The 16905-nt window shown below is 33.4% G+C and overlaps 1 protein-coding gene across 4 annotated transcripts in view; it reads left to right on the top strand.

Annotated features, from left to right (window-relative positions):
- siz (Brefeldin-resistant Arf-GEF family protein schizo) overlaps window positions 1–16806 on the top strand; it is a 318679-nt gene extending 301873 nt beyond the window's left edge. For all 4 annotated transcript variants that reach the window (XM_089649226.1, XM_089649225.1, XM_089649228.1 and 1 more), the window contains 5 exons: window positions 4277–4414; window positions 5227–5353; window positions 7645–7924; window positions 8011–8147; window positions 8670–16806. In XM_089649226.1, coding sequence (XP_089505352.1) covers window positions 4277–4414; window positions 5227–5353; window positions 7645–7924; window positions 8011–8147; window positions 8670–9004 — 1017 coding nt within the window. In that variant the 3' untranslated portion in view covers window positions 9005–16806. The remainder of the gene's footprint in view (window positions 1–4276; window positions 4415–5226; window positions 5354–7644; window positions 7925–8010; window positions 8148–8669) is intronic.
- The last annotated feature ends 99 nt before the right edge of the window (window positions 16807–16905 follow it).

Here is a 16905-nt window from a genome sequence, read left to right as displayed (position 1 = left end):
TAGAGAAAAGTTGACACACTTGTTGAGCACCGGTGCCTGACTCATCTTTAAGGTGCATGATTTGTGGGATGCCATTTGTTTTACTTTTGCTTTTAGCATAGTTCCAAAGTTGTTTATTATTTATAAGAATATTAGATTCAACTGAATTTATGTACTGAATAAAGCAATGCTTCTGTAAGTTTTTTTGTTGGGTACGTTTGATTGAAAACTCTATGTAGTCTACTGGATTATTATTGGATTTCCATTTTTGATGGAGTTTTTGTTTATCTTTAATGATTTTAATTAGAGAAGCTGAATACCAGTTTGGAAATTTTCTCTTTTTGATGATACGTTTAGGGACAAACTGGTTGATGGTACTGTTTAAAATGTTGTAGAAAGAATCGACTACTACGTCAATATCCGAATTTTCCTGAGTAAATGACCAGTCTGTCATTGACAGATGTTGGTTGATTAGCTCGTAATTGGCTTTTGTAAACTGATAAATTTCTTTAGGTGGGGCGTGAATAATAGGAAGTATATCGATTTTTAGCATAATTTTGAGTGATGGGTGGTGCGAGTCTTCGTTGACAAGAGGATCGCATGCACGATATACTTGACATTCCTCATTACAGATAACTAAATCCAGGATTCTGTTATTTGCATTTTTTATGTAATTATATTGTTTTAATTCAGAATAATGGATTGTGTCAGCAAGTGAGGAACTAATTGTGTTCAAGTTTTCAGGTGTCAAGTGTAAATCATTGTTATGTATATTCCATGTTACGGTGGGCATATTAAAATCTCCAATTACAAGTAAAATGTCATCGGGATGTTGATCTTTTACGTTAGCAAGTAAGCAAAGGAATGAATTGAGTGCAGTTTCATACCCTTGTCCCTGTGGGAGATAAACACAGGCTACATGGATAGTACGTTTGGAGGTATAGTTAGAAGGGGGAATAGTTACCCAGATACATTCAGCATTGCAGACCAATTCTTCGCGAGGGTAAGCGTTAAGATTGTTATGTGTTATGATCATCACTCCACCACCTCGACGAGAATCTTCTTGGTTGTTTATGCTATTAATTGTAATGTTATTTGATCTATCCCGTCTGAAAACGCTGTAAAATTCTGTTGGTGCCAGTTCCGGATCTAAAATAGAATTAATTAGCCAAGTTTCAGAAATACCGAATATGTAACAATCGTCATTCAATAAAATATTATTGTGAAATATGTCTGTTTTAGTGCGTAGTCCTCTACAGTTTTGATACATAATAGTAATCATCGTGAATTATGTAAGTTTTTCTATAAGTGTAAATAATTTTGGTAAAGATAAGAGATAAAAAAACAAATAATAAATGCAGAGTTTTATGAAGGACACGCATGATGTTATACTAAACTGGTGAAATAGTGAAATATAAATGTGAGCAGCAAGTACGGAGAGCATGTTAGGAAAGAGGGGGGGAGTGAGAGTGGAATGGGGGAATGGTGTAAGGTTGTGGATAAATAATACGTCGATTACACGACGAATTATAGAATTACAAAACATATGATTATAAACAATATAAAAAGATAACAAAATATAAGGAAATAGAAAAAACTAATTAAAAAAAAAAAAACATATAAATTACTATATTCAACGGAAGGTTAAATAAAAATAAAAATGCAAGAAGTGCGCGATGATCTTAATAGTACGGTTGTATGTTAAAAGAAATATTTTTAGCATAAAAAAAATATTAATTTATAAGATATATAGGATATATAAACATGTCTAAAATTACATCATAGATACCTAAGTGAATTGTTGGTATATGTTAGTCGTGAGTTACTTGTGAAATACACGTAAATATTATACATATACATACACATACACACATATGTTTATATATTTTTTAATCATTGGTGAAATATTATAATATTTTTAATATACGCAAAGTTCAATACGTCATATACCTACATACTTTTTTTCAAATCAATTACAAATTACAACGACATCTATGAAGTTAATAGAAGGTGACAATATGATTAAAAAATTTAGAATGGTACAGGTATATATAAAACTTCAAATCAAAAAAAAAAAAAGTTAGAGCAGATAAAGGCAAACTAAATTTATCAATAAAAACTGTTTACGTGCGTAAAATAGAGTTGAAAGATAGATTTACATTTATATAATAACATCATAATATGAAAAATAGAGTAGAAAGACTTACATTCACATAATAATATCACAATACGAATGTAAATCTTCATAATATCATATTGTAAACGAAATGTAGGTACCGAGACGCTAAGTTAAAAGTTTGTGTGTATAGTTCGCGGTGGAGTTCACTTATTTATAAAAGTACGTAAATTAATATATGTTTTGTGTCTCTGTTGCGCTGAGTAAATAATAAACAGGTAAGAGATACGTACATATACATTTATATATGAACATATTTTTTAAATTATTTTTTATTTCTATGGATAGTGAAATATAATAATATTTCTAGTAGGTATGTGCAGTGTTCAATACGTCACATACCTATATAAATTTTTCAAAGCAATTACAAATTACAAAGGTATATATGAAGTTAATTGGAGGCGACAATATGTTTAAAAATATATAATGGTATAGGTATATATAAAACTTCAAATCATAAAAAGAAGTCACAGCAGATAGAGGCAATCTTAATTTTAATGCTAAATGTATCAATAAAAACTGTACACGTGCGTTAAAAAGAGTACAAAGATAGATTTACATTCAATTTATAACATCATAATATGAATGAAAATCTTCATATCATATTATAAATTACAAATGAAATGTAGGTACCGAGACGCCGCGAACTATAGTTCACGTCTGTGGGTGCAGTCACTACTATTTTGTTGATATATTAATATAGGTATGTGTCTCTAATTATTGCGCACAGTAAATAATAAAGAGGTAAGTAAATAGATTATGGCCACAAGTGCATAATAATATACAATTGATACTATAGGTTTGTGTAGAACATAAGGGATAAATACCCGTGTTATAGAAGAAACAGGATAATAAATAATAAAATATAATGAGTTTAAGAAAATTTTATCGAAATAAGAATAATAAGCAGGCCAAATTCCTAGTATCGAAATACCCACCCAAATGCAATATAATTAGTTGTTATTAATTACAATGGGTTATACATACCTCAATGACTTAATGTGGTTATGGAAGTAGCATTTGGATAAGTTATTTTGCAATAAAATTAATTATCTGCCTACCCAACACAATTTATTATTATTTCCTTGGGAGAAAATTATTTCCAATTAGCCATTAATTAGCCAAATAGATAATAATGCATGAAAGCAACTCATTGGTAGAAATAAATGCTTTGCGAATATAAACATATTTTTTTTATACACTTATTTTTTAGTATTTGTTCTGGGGCGCAGGCCAATAGACTTGGAGCCATCGTGTTGAGGATGGGGACCGGGTGTGATGGATGAGGTGTTGGATGAGCTGGTGCTGGTGCTGGTGCTGGTGTTGGTGCTGGCGCTGGAGCCGGTGTTGGTGCTGGTGCTGGTGCTGGTGCTGGTGCTGGCTGATAGTTTGGTCACAAGGGCGGCAGCGACATCCAGCTGCTTTTGGGTACTGATGGCGTGCTTGCTGCCATCAGGGAGCAGAACCACAATTGTGCCGTCGCTGGTCCAACACTTGTTGTTTGAAAAGATTGAACGTGCAGAGGAAAAGAGTTTTTGTCGTGTTTTTGTTAGGGATTCAGTTAGTAGACGAGAGGAGTTTTTCAGCCCTTTCTTCCTCTCCCATACAGATCGACGGTCGATTTGGCGCTGGAATTCAATAAGAATGGGTCGATTCTTATTTGGTTTCATGCGACCAAGTCTTCTGGTGGTTCTATCTAACTATCTCTTGGAACCAGGGTTCATTATTGTTCTTTTAGGACATTTCCGTTAGTCCTCTGTGAATGCTGCCAACTGTTGCACATGTTTCTGTTTGTTTCGTTCTGCCATGTTGTTTGTTTGAAAAAGTTTATAAAATGGTATTTTCTTACAAGCGTAAACATGACACTTTAACATTAAACCAAAAAATTACAAACGATCGATAGCGGTACTTTTTTGTTTTTACGAAATAGAATATTTTGTATGTATGCACTATAATTCGCTGCTTTCACTTTTTGTGGTGGCGTTTTAGTGAGAGAGTGTTCTTACATCTCTCAGTTGCCTTGTAGAGTCGACCGTGAGGATGGACCGCCACACAACTCTGTATTGGTACACACTTGTTGTTTCATTCACATTCATTAACACGCATGGTAAACTGTTCCAGGTGCTGAAGGTCCAAGCCACCATAGTGGGCAAGAAGCCCCAACTGGCCCTGCCGCACCGCCGCCTGGTCTGCTACTGCCGACTCTACGAGATCCCCGACATCAATAAGAAGGAGAGACCCGGGGTTCACCAGAGAGAGGTACAAACACTTTCATAACAATACATACTCGTTCAACACCGTACTGTGGCAACTTTTTCTTTTTGTGAATATCGTACAATAGTCGGTTAGGAGGGTTCTTAAATTGTCAAGATTAACATGAAAAGATTTTTGTCAATATTCTCCGTAACAAATTATTATAAGCAATATTTAGTCGCATGAAATATCCATACACATTGAAAATATCTCCCGAGTAAAAATAAATGCCGCCGACGGCAATTGAACCCGCATCTTCTGATGTCCGGTCAGGTACTCTTGACCACTGAGTTACGTCGGCTTATTCCCAACCCGCCAAATAATTCAATATGTACTTGTGCTTCAATCAACAATTACTGCTTATTATATTTTTTTCCTCAACAAACAACAAAAAGTTGTAAACAACCAACTTGTTTGTTTGTTGGTTGTTTACAGGTGAAAAAAAACCTTTCCTGGCATGACACCAATCGATAGTGACTTTTGACGGTTCTAATCGACTAAAAGCTAATATAAAGTCTTTTACAAGATAAGCATCGTTAACATATTTAAAAAATATGTATTATTACTGTGCAATACAGTTCCAATTGTTCCCAACCATCTGTAGCCTGTGGAAATATGGCATCCTCAATTGGGGTATGTTGTGAGGCCGAAGGAGTAGTGGGAGGAGGGAGATGCAGAGGAGGAAGGTGGTGTCACGAAATGCGGCTAAGGCTATTTCAACAACTTTCATCATGGCGATACAGAGAGCAGGAGGTTGGCTATCATGGGGGCACACTGCAGGTTCTGATGTAATTAATTTGGTGTTATTTCTCATGAAGGTGTTCCTGTTCAATGACCTGTTGGTGGTGACCAAGATCTTCAGTAAAAAGAAGTCCTCCGTGACGTACACCTTCCGCCAGAGTTTCCCGCTCTGTGGAATGAACGTCTCACTATTCTCTGTACCTCGTGAGTAAATCACTACCTTAATATGCACGTACAATACATTTTTAGTCTACTGTCCCAGGGTGGGTGAGTTGGTTGAGTTGGCATCACACCTGGTTCATGACACAAGCCGAGATGTGCAAAATGGGTACCCAAAACCATTTGAAATGCAAAATGGAAATGGGTCAAAACTTTTCCATTTGAAAATGCAAAATGCAAAATGGGTTTTAAAAAAGCATTTCAAATGCAAAATGCAAAATACCTATTTTCAAAATGCATTGAAAATGCAAAATGGTTTCTCAGGTCAAACAATTAAAATAATTATAGAATTTTTAAACAGTTTTGTCATTTAATAATGGACATCAATGTAGATCAAACATATTACAATTAAATTAAATTAAACAATTAAATTTATTAACTAAAAAAAATATATTTTTCTTCTTTTACCATATCCTCTAATAGCATAATCAGCATTCGAGCCACCAACAGATTATTGTCGCAACTTATTATGTACCTCCGCTTGCAATACTATCAGCTCTGTTTACTCTAAATGAATAAAATAACTACATGTACTTATACCACCTACTACCTACTTATTAATCGAAATGTAATAATATTATTTTATTTTATTTTTATTCTTAAATTAATGTTCAATGTAAATAAATAATATATTCTTATATTTATTTACATTTACTATCTATCTAATTTAGTAACATCTATTGTAGTCTATTTTAATTATCTATACTTTTGTTATCAAGCTTTATACATTTTGTTTATTTCTTACTTTGTAAATAAAAACTTTCTTTCTTTTCTTTACCCAATATAATATATTGTAATGGCACTACTCCCCAAATCAAACATGAGAAACGTTTTTCTCTCTTGAATTGGGTAGTTACGTTAAAAAGAAAACATTTTTATAGTAATTAGTTTTTTGTTGTAATTTAACATATTTATGTTTTTGTATAAAAGAAATATATTTTTAAATAAAAAAAAAAAATTACATGATGGTAAATCCAAAAACACCACGACTACCGATTATGAAACCACAAAAAAATTGCGCGGGACTAATGTTGCCAACGTAAAAACATAGAAACTGCTATCTAACATTTAATATTACAGCGTCATGGCCCCATGTTCAGTATTTGAATCAGTATTTTTTGTAATGGTATCACTCAATTGCCAGGGCTCGTACCAGGGAGCAACTTGACAAATGTAAATTATCTCTCATAGCGAGGTTGAGGACCGACTGATATTTGGGGCTTATGAAAAAAAGATGAGTGGAGATAGTAGGAAGAATGTTGCAAAAAAGCATTTAAAATGGAAAATGCATTCAGAAAAGCATTTAAAATGCAAAATGGTTTTTAGAAAAGCATTTAAAATGCAAAATGGAAAATACCCATTTTGCATTTTGCATTTCCATTTGAAATGGATTTATTTGAAATAAAGCACATCTCTGGACACAAGCAACATTTTCTGCTTAATGTGATGGTAGTAGGAGATCTTCAAATCTTGTCATTAGATTATTTAATCCATGAAAGTAAGTGTTACATTATGTACACACATATATACATGTTCGACGGTTTGGCTCGATAGAATATGTTGACTTGGAACCAAGCTCGTCGTTGCGTCCACATGCTCGAGCAGCTCGACACAAGACGCCATAGACATACCACCAAGAAGCTCAGTCAAATTGTAAAGTTCTGTGGAACATTGAGCAAGAATTTCGGTCCTTGAATCTTTTTGGCATTGAGCAAGGAGGCACAAACTTTGAGACATGTTGGAATGAGTGTAGAATTGCGCATGAACGAGCGCGGGTACACAGCGTTAGGGTGTTTTTAGTGTGCTTTAGGAATTTTAATAGTATGTAAGATTAAATTGTGTTGCGAATTATTAAAGCGTAATGAGAATATAACAATATGCAGGAAATAATCACCTATTTAATTAATTCCCTCAAGTAATGACCCTAATTCTGAGGGTGATATATTCCAAGTAAATAAATGAAATGAATAAAGTAGCAGTAACTGAAGCTACAGTCTATTGTGGCCAAGGCTAAGTGTGGATACATATCTCCCCTCCTGTGGTAATGAGCTTTGGTGCCTTAGTCTTTTCGCCTTGATTTTGTAGCCACACCTCCACACTGGCCACAAATCCATTTCTAAAACAAGTTTTTTTTTACTGTGAAATTAATGTAAAATGATCAAAAAGAGTGGTAGAATGTGTGTTCAAAAGGTGCGATGAAGGTGTTTTAGCGGGTAAGGGATATGGTATTGTGATTAAAGCGAATTACATAATTAACTTGATTTTTTCTGCTCCAGATTATCCGTTTGGAATCCGGCTGACGCACCGTGTGGATGGGCGCTCTCTGGTGGCGTTTAACGCGCGCAACGAACACGACCGCGCCAAGTTCGCTGAGGACCTGCGAGAGTCTGCCGCCGAGATGGACGAGATGGAAGCTATTAGGATCGAGACGGAGATGGCGGGCCGCGGCGGTAACAAGGCGCGTAACGCCGGCGGCCCGTCGCAGCGTGCTTTACCCGAGAATAGGGACAGCGGGGTGGATGTGGAGCTTGAGCAGCCGCACGATCACGCTCTGGGGTGAGTCTAACTGACTGACTAATAATCCATCACTGGCTGGTGGTGTGAGTACAGTAGACTAATGTATTGTTGTTTGTTTGTTGCAGCGAGGTGACGGTGGGCATGCAGTACCCACAGACCTACCCCCCGCACCCCTCCCACAGTTCTGCACACCCTCACGCTCCCGGCATGGTCATCAAGAGGAACGTGCTCAGCAACTCTCTCGTCGACATCAATGATCCAGGTACTTATAACATAACCCTACTATTTCACGATTGTTGTCACTTGTAATATGATTCAATGGCAAATTGACATTACCTAACTATAATCATCTCAAGGAACTCGCTGAGTGTAATATCTTTGCCTTTTGTATAATGGGGCATGGCATAGTGTATTATCTCGCGTGATAGGTGATGGAGTCAACCACGCATACTCTTTATATACCCACAGTTGTCTCGATTTCAAGACTGATATGAATGATACCATTGCGAGGTAATATTTTTAGATTCTGTAGTTAATTGGAGGGGGCCCACCCTTTCCCAACGACTGTGTGAGGACACTGATTGTTTAACCTCCTTAGCCGCACATTCTGTTCCTCACTTTGTTAGTCCCTGCAGTTTGGTAGTAGCAACAGTCAGCGTGCTCCCATACAGGCACCTATTATCTATGGGCCTGTTCAAATTCCAGATTTTATCTCTATATTTTAAAAATCACAGACATCTTAGCTATCGAAGAATGTTACTAATTTATGTTTTGTTTTTGTCAGTGGCCCTGGCGCAAGAAAGACTGCAGCGCCGCGGCTCCGTTGGCTCACTCGACAGCGGCATGTCCGTCTCCTTCCACCACTCTCCCTCGGCGCGTGCCCTGCATCCCAACCCGCGCCACCCCCACCCCGCGCACCCCGCCACCTCCACGCCCCAGCACCCCAACATGCCCGGTAACATGCCCGGTAACATGGCCATGGCCGGGAAGGCCAACGGCGTGCTGAGGAATGCCGCGCCGCCCAACGCCGTATACCTCGTAGCGCCGCGGGTGCGGAGGGAACGCGGCGGCAGCGTCGGCGGTAATGATAAGAATGGCGGCAAGATGACCGAAGTTTGAAGTGTCATTTAATCTAATTGGTTCAACATCATTCTACGTGTTATTCACAATGAAGTGTCGGGAGTTTGAAGTAATTGGTTCAACATGGTGGGAGGACTAAATGTACGGAAAACGCAGGAAGTTTGAATTATTGTGCGGACGACTTGTGTCCTTCAATATGATTGCTTCAACATCCTCGTTAAGCTTGGAAAGAAGGCATTACCATTTATTGTAACTGGCTCAACACGTTCAACATATGTTTATCCGCAGTGAAATATGTTTTTTTTTTCAACAATCATTATTATTGTTCAGCATGAAGAACAGAATGTACAGAAAATGCTGCGGACGGCTTGTGTCGTTCAATATAATTGGTTGAAAATTGGGAGGACAGAAGTGTCATTTAGGAAGAGAGTAAACAATTAAGTCATTCGTAAAACATATTATTTTGTCCATAAATTTAACCTTTCAAACATATATAAATCTATATGAATGCAGTTTTGATAAAAACAAATGTGTATCTTTAAAGACCACTAGGAGGTTGGGGGTTTTCACCAACTCTGAGTAAACTTTTGTGTAACTAACTACCTTTTCAAGTAACTTTAATCATTGGCTTAGCGAGGCGATAAAAACAGACATTTACTTTACGAGTAGCGTTACTGAGCGGTGGTGAAACAGATGATTTTTAGCTAATCGACAGTTTACTCAGAGGTGATGAAATACCCCCTTAGTCCAAAGCAAACCGATTGAAGGCATTATGTAAAAAGGTTATTATTAAATCACACTGACCATTTTTAGATAAAAAAGGTGGCTATTTGTAGAAAGGTTATGGAGGGAATGTTAGGATTTTTGAGAAAATTTTGTATACACTCCAACCAAGCGTATTACCGCCCAGAGCTAGTTGGACTTTGATCTATGGTAATGCATGTTACCAGCACTAGAATATATTTTTATTATTGCCATCAAAAATATTAAAATATTAAAATTTTAAAATTTTTTGGCTGCCGAATAAATTGATTTAAAAATGATCGAATTTTTATTAAAAATTACGAAAACGTTTGCCTTAAAATGTATTACTAACAATAATTGATGTTCATTTTGTTTTTGGAAAACGGAATCTTTCTAAGGAATCTCCTAGATATTATTAACAAAGAAAAACGCATTAAACACTTTCTTATTCCAATATAACTAAATATTATATGGATAATGTCTGCCAAGTAAAAGAATAATAAAACTTATTATTAAATCATCTATATTGTCTTTGTACAGTTTTGATTTTATAAATATTAAAATGTACTGTGGAAAAACTGAGTTTTGGGAAAAATGTTGTATGAAGGTTTTTGTATCATTGGTTTTAAATATACTAGGTGAGACCTTTGCTAACAAACAAAACCCATTGAGATTATGCCCACTGATGTGTTTCTCCTTCTTCATAAGACTTTAGTATCCTGATTTGGACGTAGACCCCCCCAAATTTACATTATTTGAATTTCTGACGCACCCTAACGTGTCAGCAGCATACTTAACATGACCATATGAACCGTTTTGAACAGAACGGTTTAGATTTAATGGATCCTGTCCTGTTGTCCCAAAGCATACTCAACAACATCAAATAGAGAGCCAAAGATTATCTCAACTTTTAGATATCTTCATATAAGCACGAAAACTGTTAGAAATGTGTTCTGTACCGATTTGATTGAAAGACTGACATCGCAATTAGATAAGCCATAAACCACTCAACTAGGCCCCAGGCAAACAATGAAATTTGCTACATCTGTTCAATTTTATATTAGTAAAGTTGGATCAATTTCACTTATCTGTTCAATTTGATCTTAGTAAAGTTGGATCAATTTCACTTATCAGTTCAATTTGATCTTAGTAAAGTTGGATCAGTTTCAATTTGATCTTAGTAAAGTTGGATCAATTTCACTTATCTGTTCAATTTGATCTTAGTAAAGTTGGATCAATTTCACTTATCTGTTCTATTCGATATTAGTAAAGTTGGATCAGTTTCACTTATCTGTTCAATTTTATATTAGTAAAGTTGGATCAATTTCACTTATCTGTTCAATTTGATCTTAGTAAAGTTGGATCAATTTCACTTATCAGTTCAATTTGATCTTAGTAAAGTTGGATCAGTTTCAATTTGATCTTAGTAAAGTTGGATCAATTTCACTTATCTGTTCAATTTGATCTTAGTAAAGTTGGATCAATTTCACTTATCTGTTCTATTCGATATTAGTAAAGTTGGACCAGTTTCACTTATCTGTTCAATTTGATATTAGTAAAGTTGGATCAATTTCACTTATCTGTTCAGTTTGATCTTTGTAAAGTTGGATCAATTTCACTTATCTGTTCAATTTGATATTAGTAAAGTTGGATCAATTTCACTTATCTGTTCTATTCGATATTAGTAAAGTTGGATCAGTTTCACTTATCTGTTCAATTTGATCTTAGTAAAGTTGGATCAATTTCACTTATCTGTTCAATTTGATCTTAGTAAAGTTGGATCAGTTTCACTTATCTGTTCAATTCGATATTAGTAAAGTTGGATCAGTTTCACTTATCTGTTCAATTTGATCTTAGTAAAGTTGGATCAATTTCACTTATCTGTTCAATTTGATCTTAGTAAAGTTGGATCAGTTTCACTTATCTGTTCAATTCGATATTAGTAAAGTTGGATCAGTTTCACTTATCTGTTCAATTTGATCTTAGTAAAGTTGGATCAATTTCACTTATCTGTTCAGTTTGATCTTTGTAAAGTTGGATCAATTTCACTTATCTGTTCAATTCGATATTAGTAAAGTTGGATCAATTTCACTTATATTTACACTTACAAAGGGAAACTGTCAACGTTTTGTGGGCATATTCTGAATTTCTTGTCATCATCATCGACCATTTTCTATCGACTGTTGGACAAAAGTCTCTCCTTGTGTGTTTTATATTGATGGTGAAAAAATTATTTTGTCTTCTATATAGATACGTAGGGGCCGCCTGAACGCGGAATTCACTGAAAAAATAAAGTTCTAATGAAAAATAAATAAATATTATACTTTTTAAATAATGTATATACATATGTATAATAACCTTACTTACTATTTTAACATAATTATTATAGAAACAGACATGTAACAATACTTGAGTCATGTACATACGGAGTTATGATTGAAATATTAACAATAAGTAATTTATTGCGTAGGTTTATTAACACTGTTGATATTTTTCGAATAAGTTATTTTAATATTTTCACTATACATAGGTAGCTATTGAAAGTCACTTTTGTTTTACACATGTATAAAATTTCATTTAATATAATAATTATATATAGATGCATTTATTTGGCTACATTTTTATTCTATTTGGCTCCTTTTGTAAAATATTTGTCTATGGCTACAATTATTTTATAATATTCTGCTCTTATTGTCGACTATTTTATATTTGGCTTCATTTTTTTTGCCTGTTTGGCAACATTTTGGTATATTTGACTTAATTTTCTGCCTGTTTGTCAAGCTTTTGGTCTATTTGGCTTAATTTGTCGCCTGTTTGTCAACATTTTTATCTATTTAGCTTAGTTTGTTGCCAGTTTGTCAACAATTTATATTTGCCTTCATTTGTTGCCTGTTTGTCAGCATTTTGTTTTAATTGGCTCAATTTGTCGGCTATATGTCAAGATTTTTTTCTATTTGGCCTCATTCGCTGTCTATTTGTCAACATTTCAACATTTGCTTTATCTGTTGCCTATTAAATTTTTTGGTTTTTTGGCTTCCTTTGTTGCCACAATTTTGAGTTTTGGTTAATTGAATTTTTTTTCAATTTTGTAATATTATTTTCACTTTTATTACTATCAATTTGGCAACATTTGCAGCAGAGAAGTTTTTGGTAAAATTAATAATTTAATTTGAACAAATTTGAAAGTATATTTTTATACATGGGCAACATTTCAGAACATTTTTAAATATTAACCAGGCAAATCATTTAAAAAGTACACATTTGCATGTATTTGTGCACATACACAGTATTGAAAGTTTCAAACTAGTTTGGAACACCTGTCGGCAGTTCTCTCTTACCCCGCAAATGCCCAAAGATACTCAATGTGATGTTTATCGATTTCATTTAAATTTAGACTCACGAATTAATTTGACAATGTTATTTTTTATTTGATTCCAAACAAAAGAAAATTATTATAACATTTATTTTATTTTTATTTTAATCCGTCCTGTACACCACTTCACAAGCAGAGGTCTCTTTAAAATGATTTACCTCCTTTATATATTTTTTTTGTCGGACTGACAAAGCACTTTATATGTTTTCAAGACATGTAAATAATTAGTATTTGTATAAATAGTGATTTTCAATGAGAGATATATAATGAATTGGTCAACAACAATATTGGAGACCATATTACTTAAGTTAGCCATCTTAAAAGCCATCTTGGTTAAAATAATTAGTTTTTAAAAATTTCCCACACTTATGACATTACCATCACATTTTAAATTGTTTTTTTTTTGCATTAGAAATTAGTTAGGAACTATTTTTTCCCATTCTATTGGGTCCGAAATTCAAACTTAAAAAGAAAAAATTAACCCATTACTTCACCCTCTTTTTTTCAATGTTTGTGATATCTAACGTGCAAATTTGTTTTTTAATATCACTGATAAATAACAGTTTTTTTCATGTACAATCAACAAAGTTAAGATAATTTAATTTAAAAAAAATTTTTATTCTGATTTTTTTTATTTTATTATTTTGGGCTTTTACATATTTAATATTAACTCCATATTGGAGGTTATCTTTGGGAATGTTGTGTCTTGACGAGACTCATTTTGCAGGAAGGAGAAAACACGAAAGCTGACAAATCATTCCACAGCCCATTGTGATGTGTCTTTGCAACATTACTAAAAGGCTTGATGAAGCTAGTTCTTCTGAGCACTTTCCATTGAAATACTGGTATAACAGACACAGCATTCCCACACAAAGTTTTAGCAAATGAATACAGAATACAAACTTTCCGTACAAATAAACAATAAAAGCCCAAATAATTATTGTGTGCACTCAATGGGTAAAGATTAAACATAAAAAAATCTTTATAAATATTCTAAAAAAACATGACTTGTATTTTAAAACTATTTATCAATTTAAAATTTTTTACTACTGTATTTTTTTTTCGTTCCAATATTGGGAAGATGACATTTTTTAAATTTTAGTTGCCGTACAATATCTTGGATCTGAGTATGATAAGTGATGCCGTATTGAATTTCAGCATCAAATTATAATTAAATTTTTAAAAGTGTAATATTCATGTTTAGTTTATAATATGTTTATATGTAAATATGGTAAAGAATGTAATAATGTCTTTATGAAGTTGACATTAATGGATAATATTTATCACAGTTTATTGATGCGTGTCAATGGTTATACTTCAAAATACAACATATATAACTTTTTCAAAAGGTCTGTCAGATATAACCATTAGAATCAAAACAGCCTCTGTTGCAGAGCTCCATATACACAATTAATCTTAATTTATATTGCTTATTCCGGATCCACAATTTAAATAAAACAACATAATATTGTATTTTTGCATCTCATTCCAGAGTTCAGGATACTCTCAGTATTAGTACGACCATCATTCAGAATTGAAACGTCTTGTGAAAAGCTTTAGCTATGTTTAGTGACTAGATCCGAACAGCCAGGTACTTTCCCAACCCTCCTCTTGCTTGTCTCATTCCTCTCCCCCACTTTCTTTACTGCTCATCCCATAGTGGAAGATACCCTCAATATCTACCACCATTCAGAATAGAAATGTCATGTGAAAAGCTCTAGCTATGTTTAGTGACTAGATCCAAACAGCCAGGTACCTCCCAACCTTTCTCTTGCTTGTCTCATTCCTTTCCCCCACTCTCTTTACTGCTCATCCCATAGTGGAAGATACCCCCAATATCGCCCTGTTGAAAGACCACCATTCTGAATGGAAACCTCTCTTGAAATAGCTTCAGCTATATTTAGTACATATAGACTACCTGTAGTGTGAGTACCTACTTACAATAGGACTGCGGTATCCCCATTTGGTACTAGTAGTGAGCCTGAAGGTAGCGGGGAGGGGAAGGAGATGGGAGGAGCAAATGTACTCGGATACCGTGTTTTGGAGTATTTCTATTGACATGCTTTTTACTAAAGATTTTGTCCAACATTTAACATAGCTGTATATTTCAAGTCATTAATAGTAGCTATAAATTATCTATGAATAAATTAAAAAAATAATATTATTATATTTAATTTAATTTAACAACGCCACCCAAAACCATAAAACTGAAATAATAATATTTTTATGTTTTTTGTGATTTACTTTTTTTTATTGCAGTTTTCGAAAATAATTTAAAAAAAATTTACTTCCGTTCTTCTAAAGTTGTTTCTTTAACTCGTGTAATTTTTATAATAATAATATTTAACAAACTTCACAATAATTCCTGTTGCAGATGTTTGTTTGCAGCACAAAATTCAATTAAATATACATTAATTTCATTGTTTTCTATCTTTTAAATATGTATTTATTGACATTTTAGTTTCCTCTGCTAAGTCCCTAAATAATGTAAATATTTAACATTGATTTTTTTGAAAATGTGTTTTTGAAACATTACCACACTAACCAAAGATATGGGTAGAGTTGAGAACTTCTCTCTTTTTTAATGGGAATGTTGAGAACTTTTCATTTTTTGACAGGAACTTTGAGTACTTCTCTCTTTTTTAATGGGAATGTTAGAAACTTCTACATTTTTTAATGAGAATGTTGGGAACTTTTATATTTTTTAACAGGAATATGAGAACTTCTCTATTTTTTAATTGGGTATGTTGAGATCTTCTCTCCTTTCTAATGAGCATGTTGAGAATTACTCAGTTTTATAATGGTAAATTGAGATATTTTCTATTTTTTAAATGAGAAAGTTGAGACCTTCTCTTTTTTTATGAAAATGTCGGGAATTTATCACATTTCAATTGAAATATTTTCAATTTCTATTGTTGATTCATTTATAATAATTTTTTTAACAAAATTCTGTTTCCATGTATAAAAACTATTTTTTAAATGATTAAAAATCCACTACACGAATGTTTGTTTATTTGAAAAGAAAGGTGTTTTAATGTAAAAAGGTTCACTACTTTGTCCACTGTGGTAGCTGAAACTAGTCAAAATGATGATTCCCTTTTTATAAAAAAGTGTATTTTTACCAATTTGTTCTGTAAAAGAAAACCGAATATAAGAGGAACGGCTGCGCGCGCGGCCTTCTTCATACAAAACTTAAATTTGGATTTGACGCCAAAATACTTGACCAAATTGAATAATTTAATCAAAAGGTTCAGCAAATATCTAGTACGGATATGTACCGCTTTATTTATTTGTGTTTTAAATTGGAAAATGTAGGCCATTAAAGAATTAATTTTTCACTATTTTAGAGGCATTTTTTTATTCAGTTTGGATGGGTATTTAGCCTCAAATTCAAATTTAAGTTTTGTATGAAAAAAGCCGCGCAGCCATTCGTTTTCCCCTTAAAACTTGAGAGGATTTATGGTTTTACAAGAAAGTTCTGTTCATATATTTTTTTCTTTTTGCAACTATGTATTTTTTAAATTAAATAAATAAATGAATTACCTTAAAATATTACCATGAATAGGAAGCACTACTAAAATAGACTTAATAATAATAATAAATAAATAGTATTATAAAGCATACATTTATATAATATTTAGTAGAATACTGAGAGTGGATAAACTATGTATACAAAAGTAACACTGAAATGATTAATAAAGCAACTTCAGCAGATTATGAATAATATCATGTTTTATTTATTTATATCCTTTCTACAATTAACTCACCGAAAAGGTAAATCCATACAAGTGCATTTTATCCATGCCCTGCGAAAGCTATATTT

Source organism: Hesperophylax consimilis, chromosome 29 (genome assembly GCF_061612785.1).
Source record: "Hesperophylax consimilis isolate HC1 chromosome 29, BYU_Hcon_1.0, whole genome shotgun sequence".
Classification (NCBI taxonomy): domain Eukaryota; kingdom Metazoa; phylum Arthropoda; class Insecta; order Trichoptera; family Limnephilidae; genus Hesperophylax; species Hesperophylax consimilis.
Note: the sequence above shows the minus strand (reverse complement) of the source record. Positions and strands in the feature narration are given on the sequence as shown.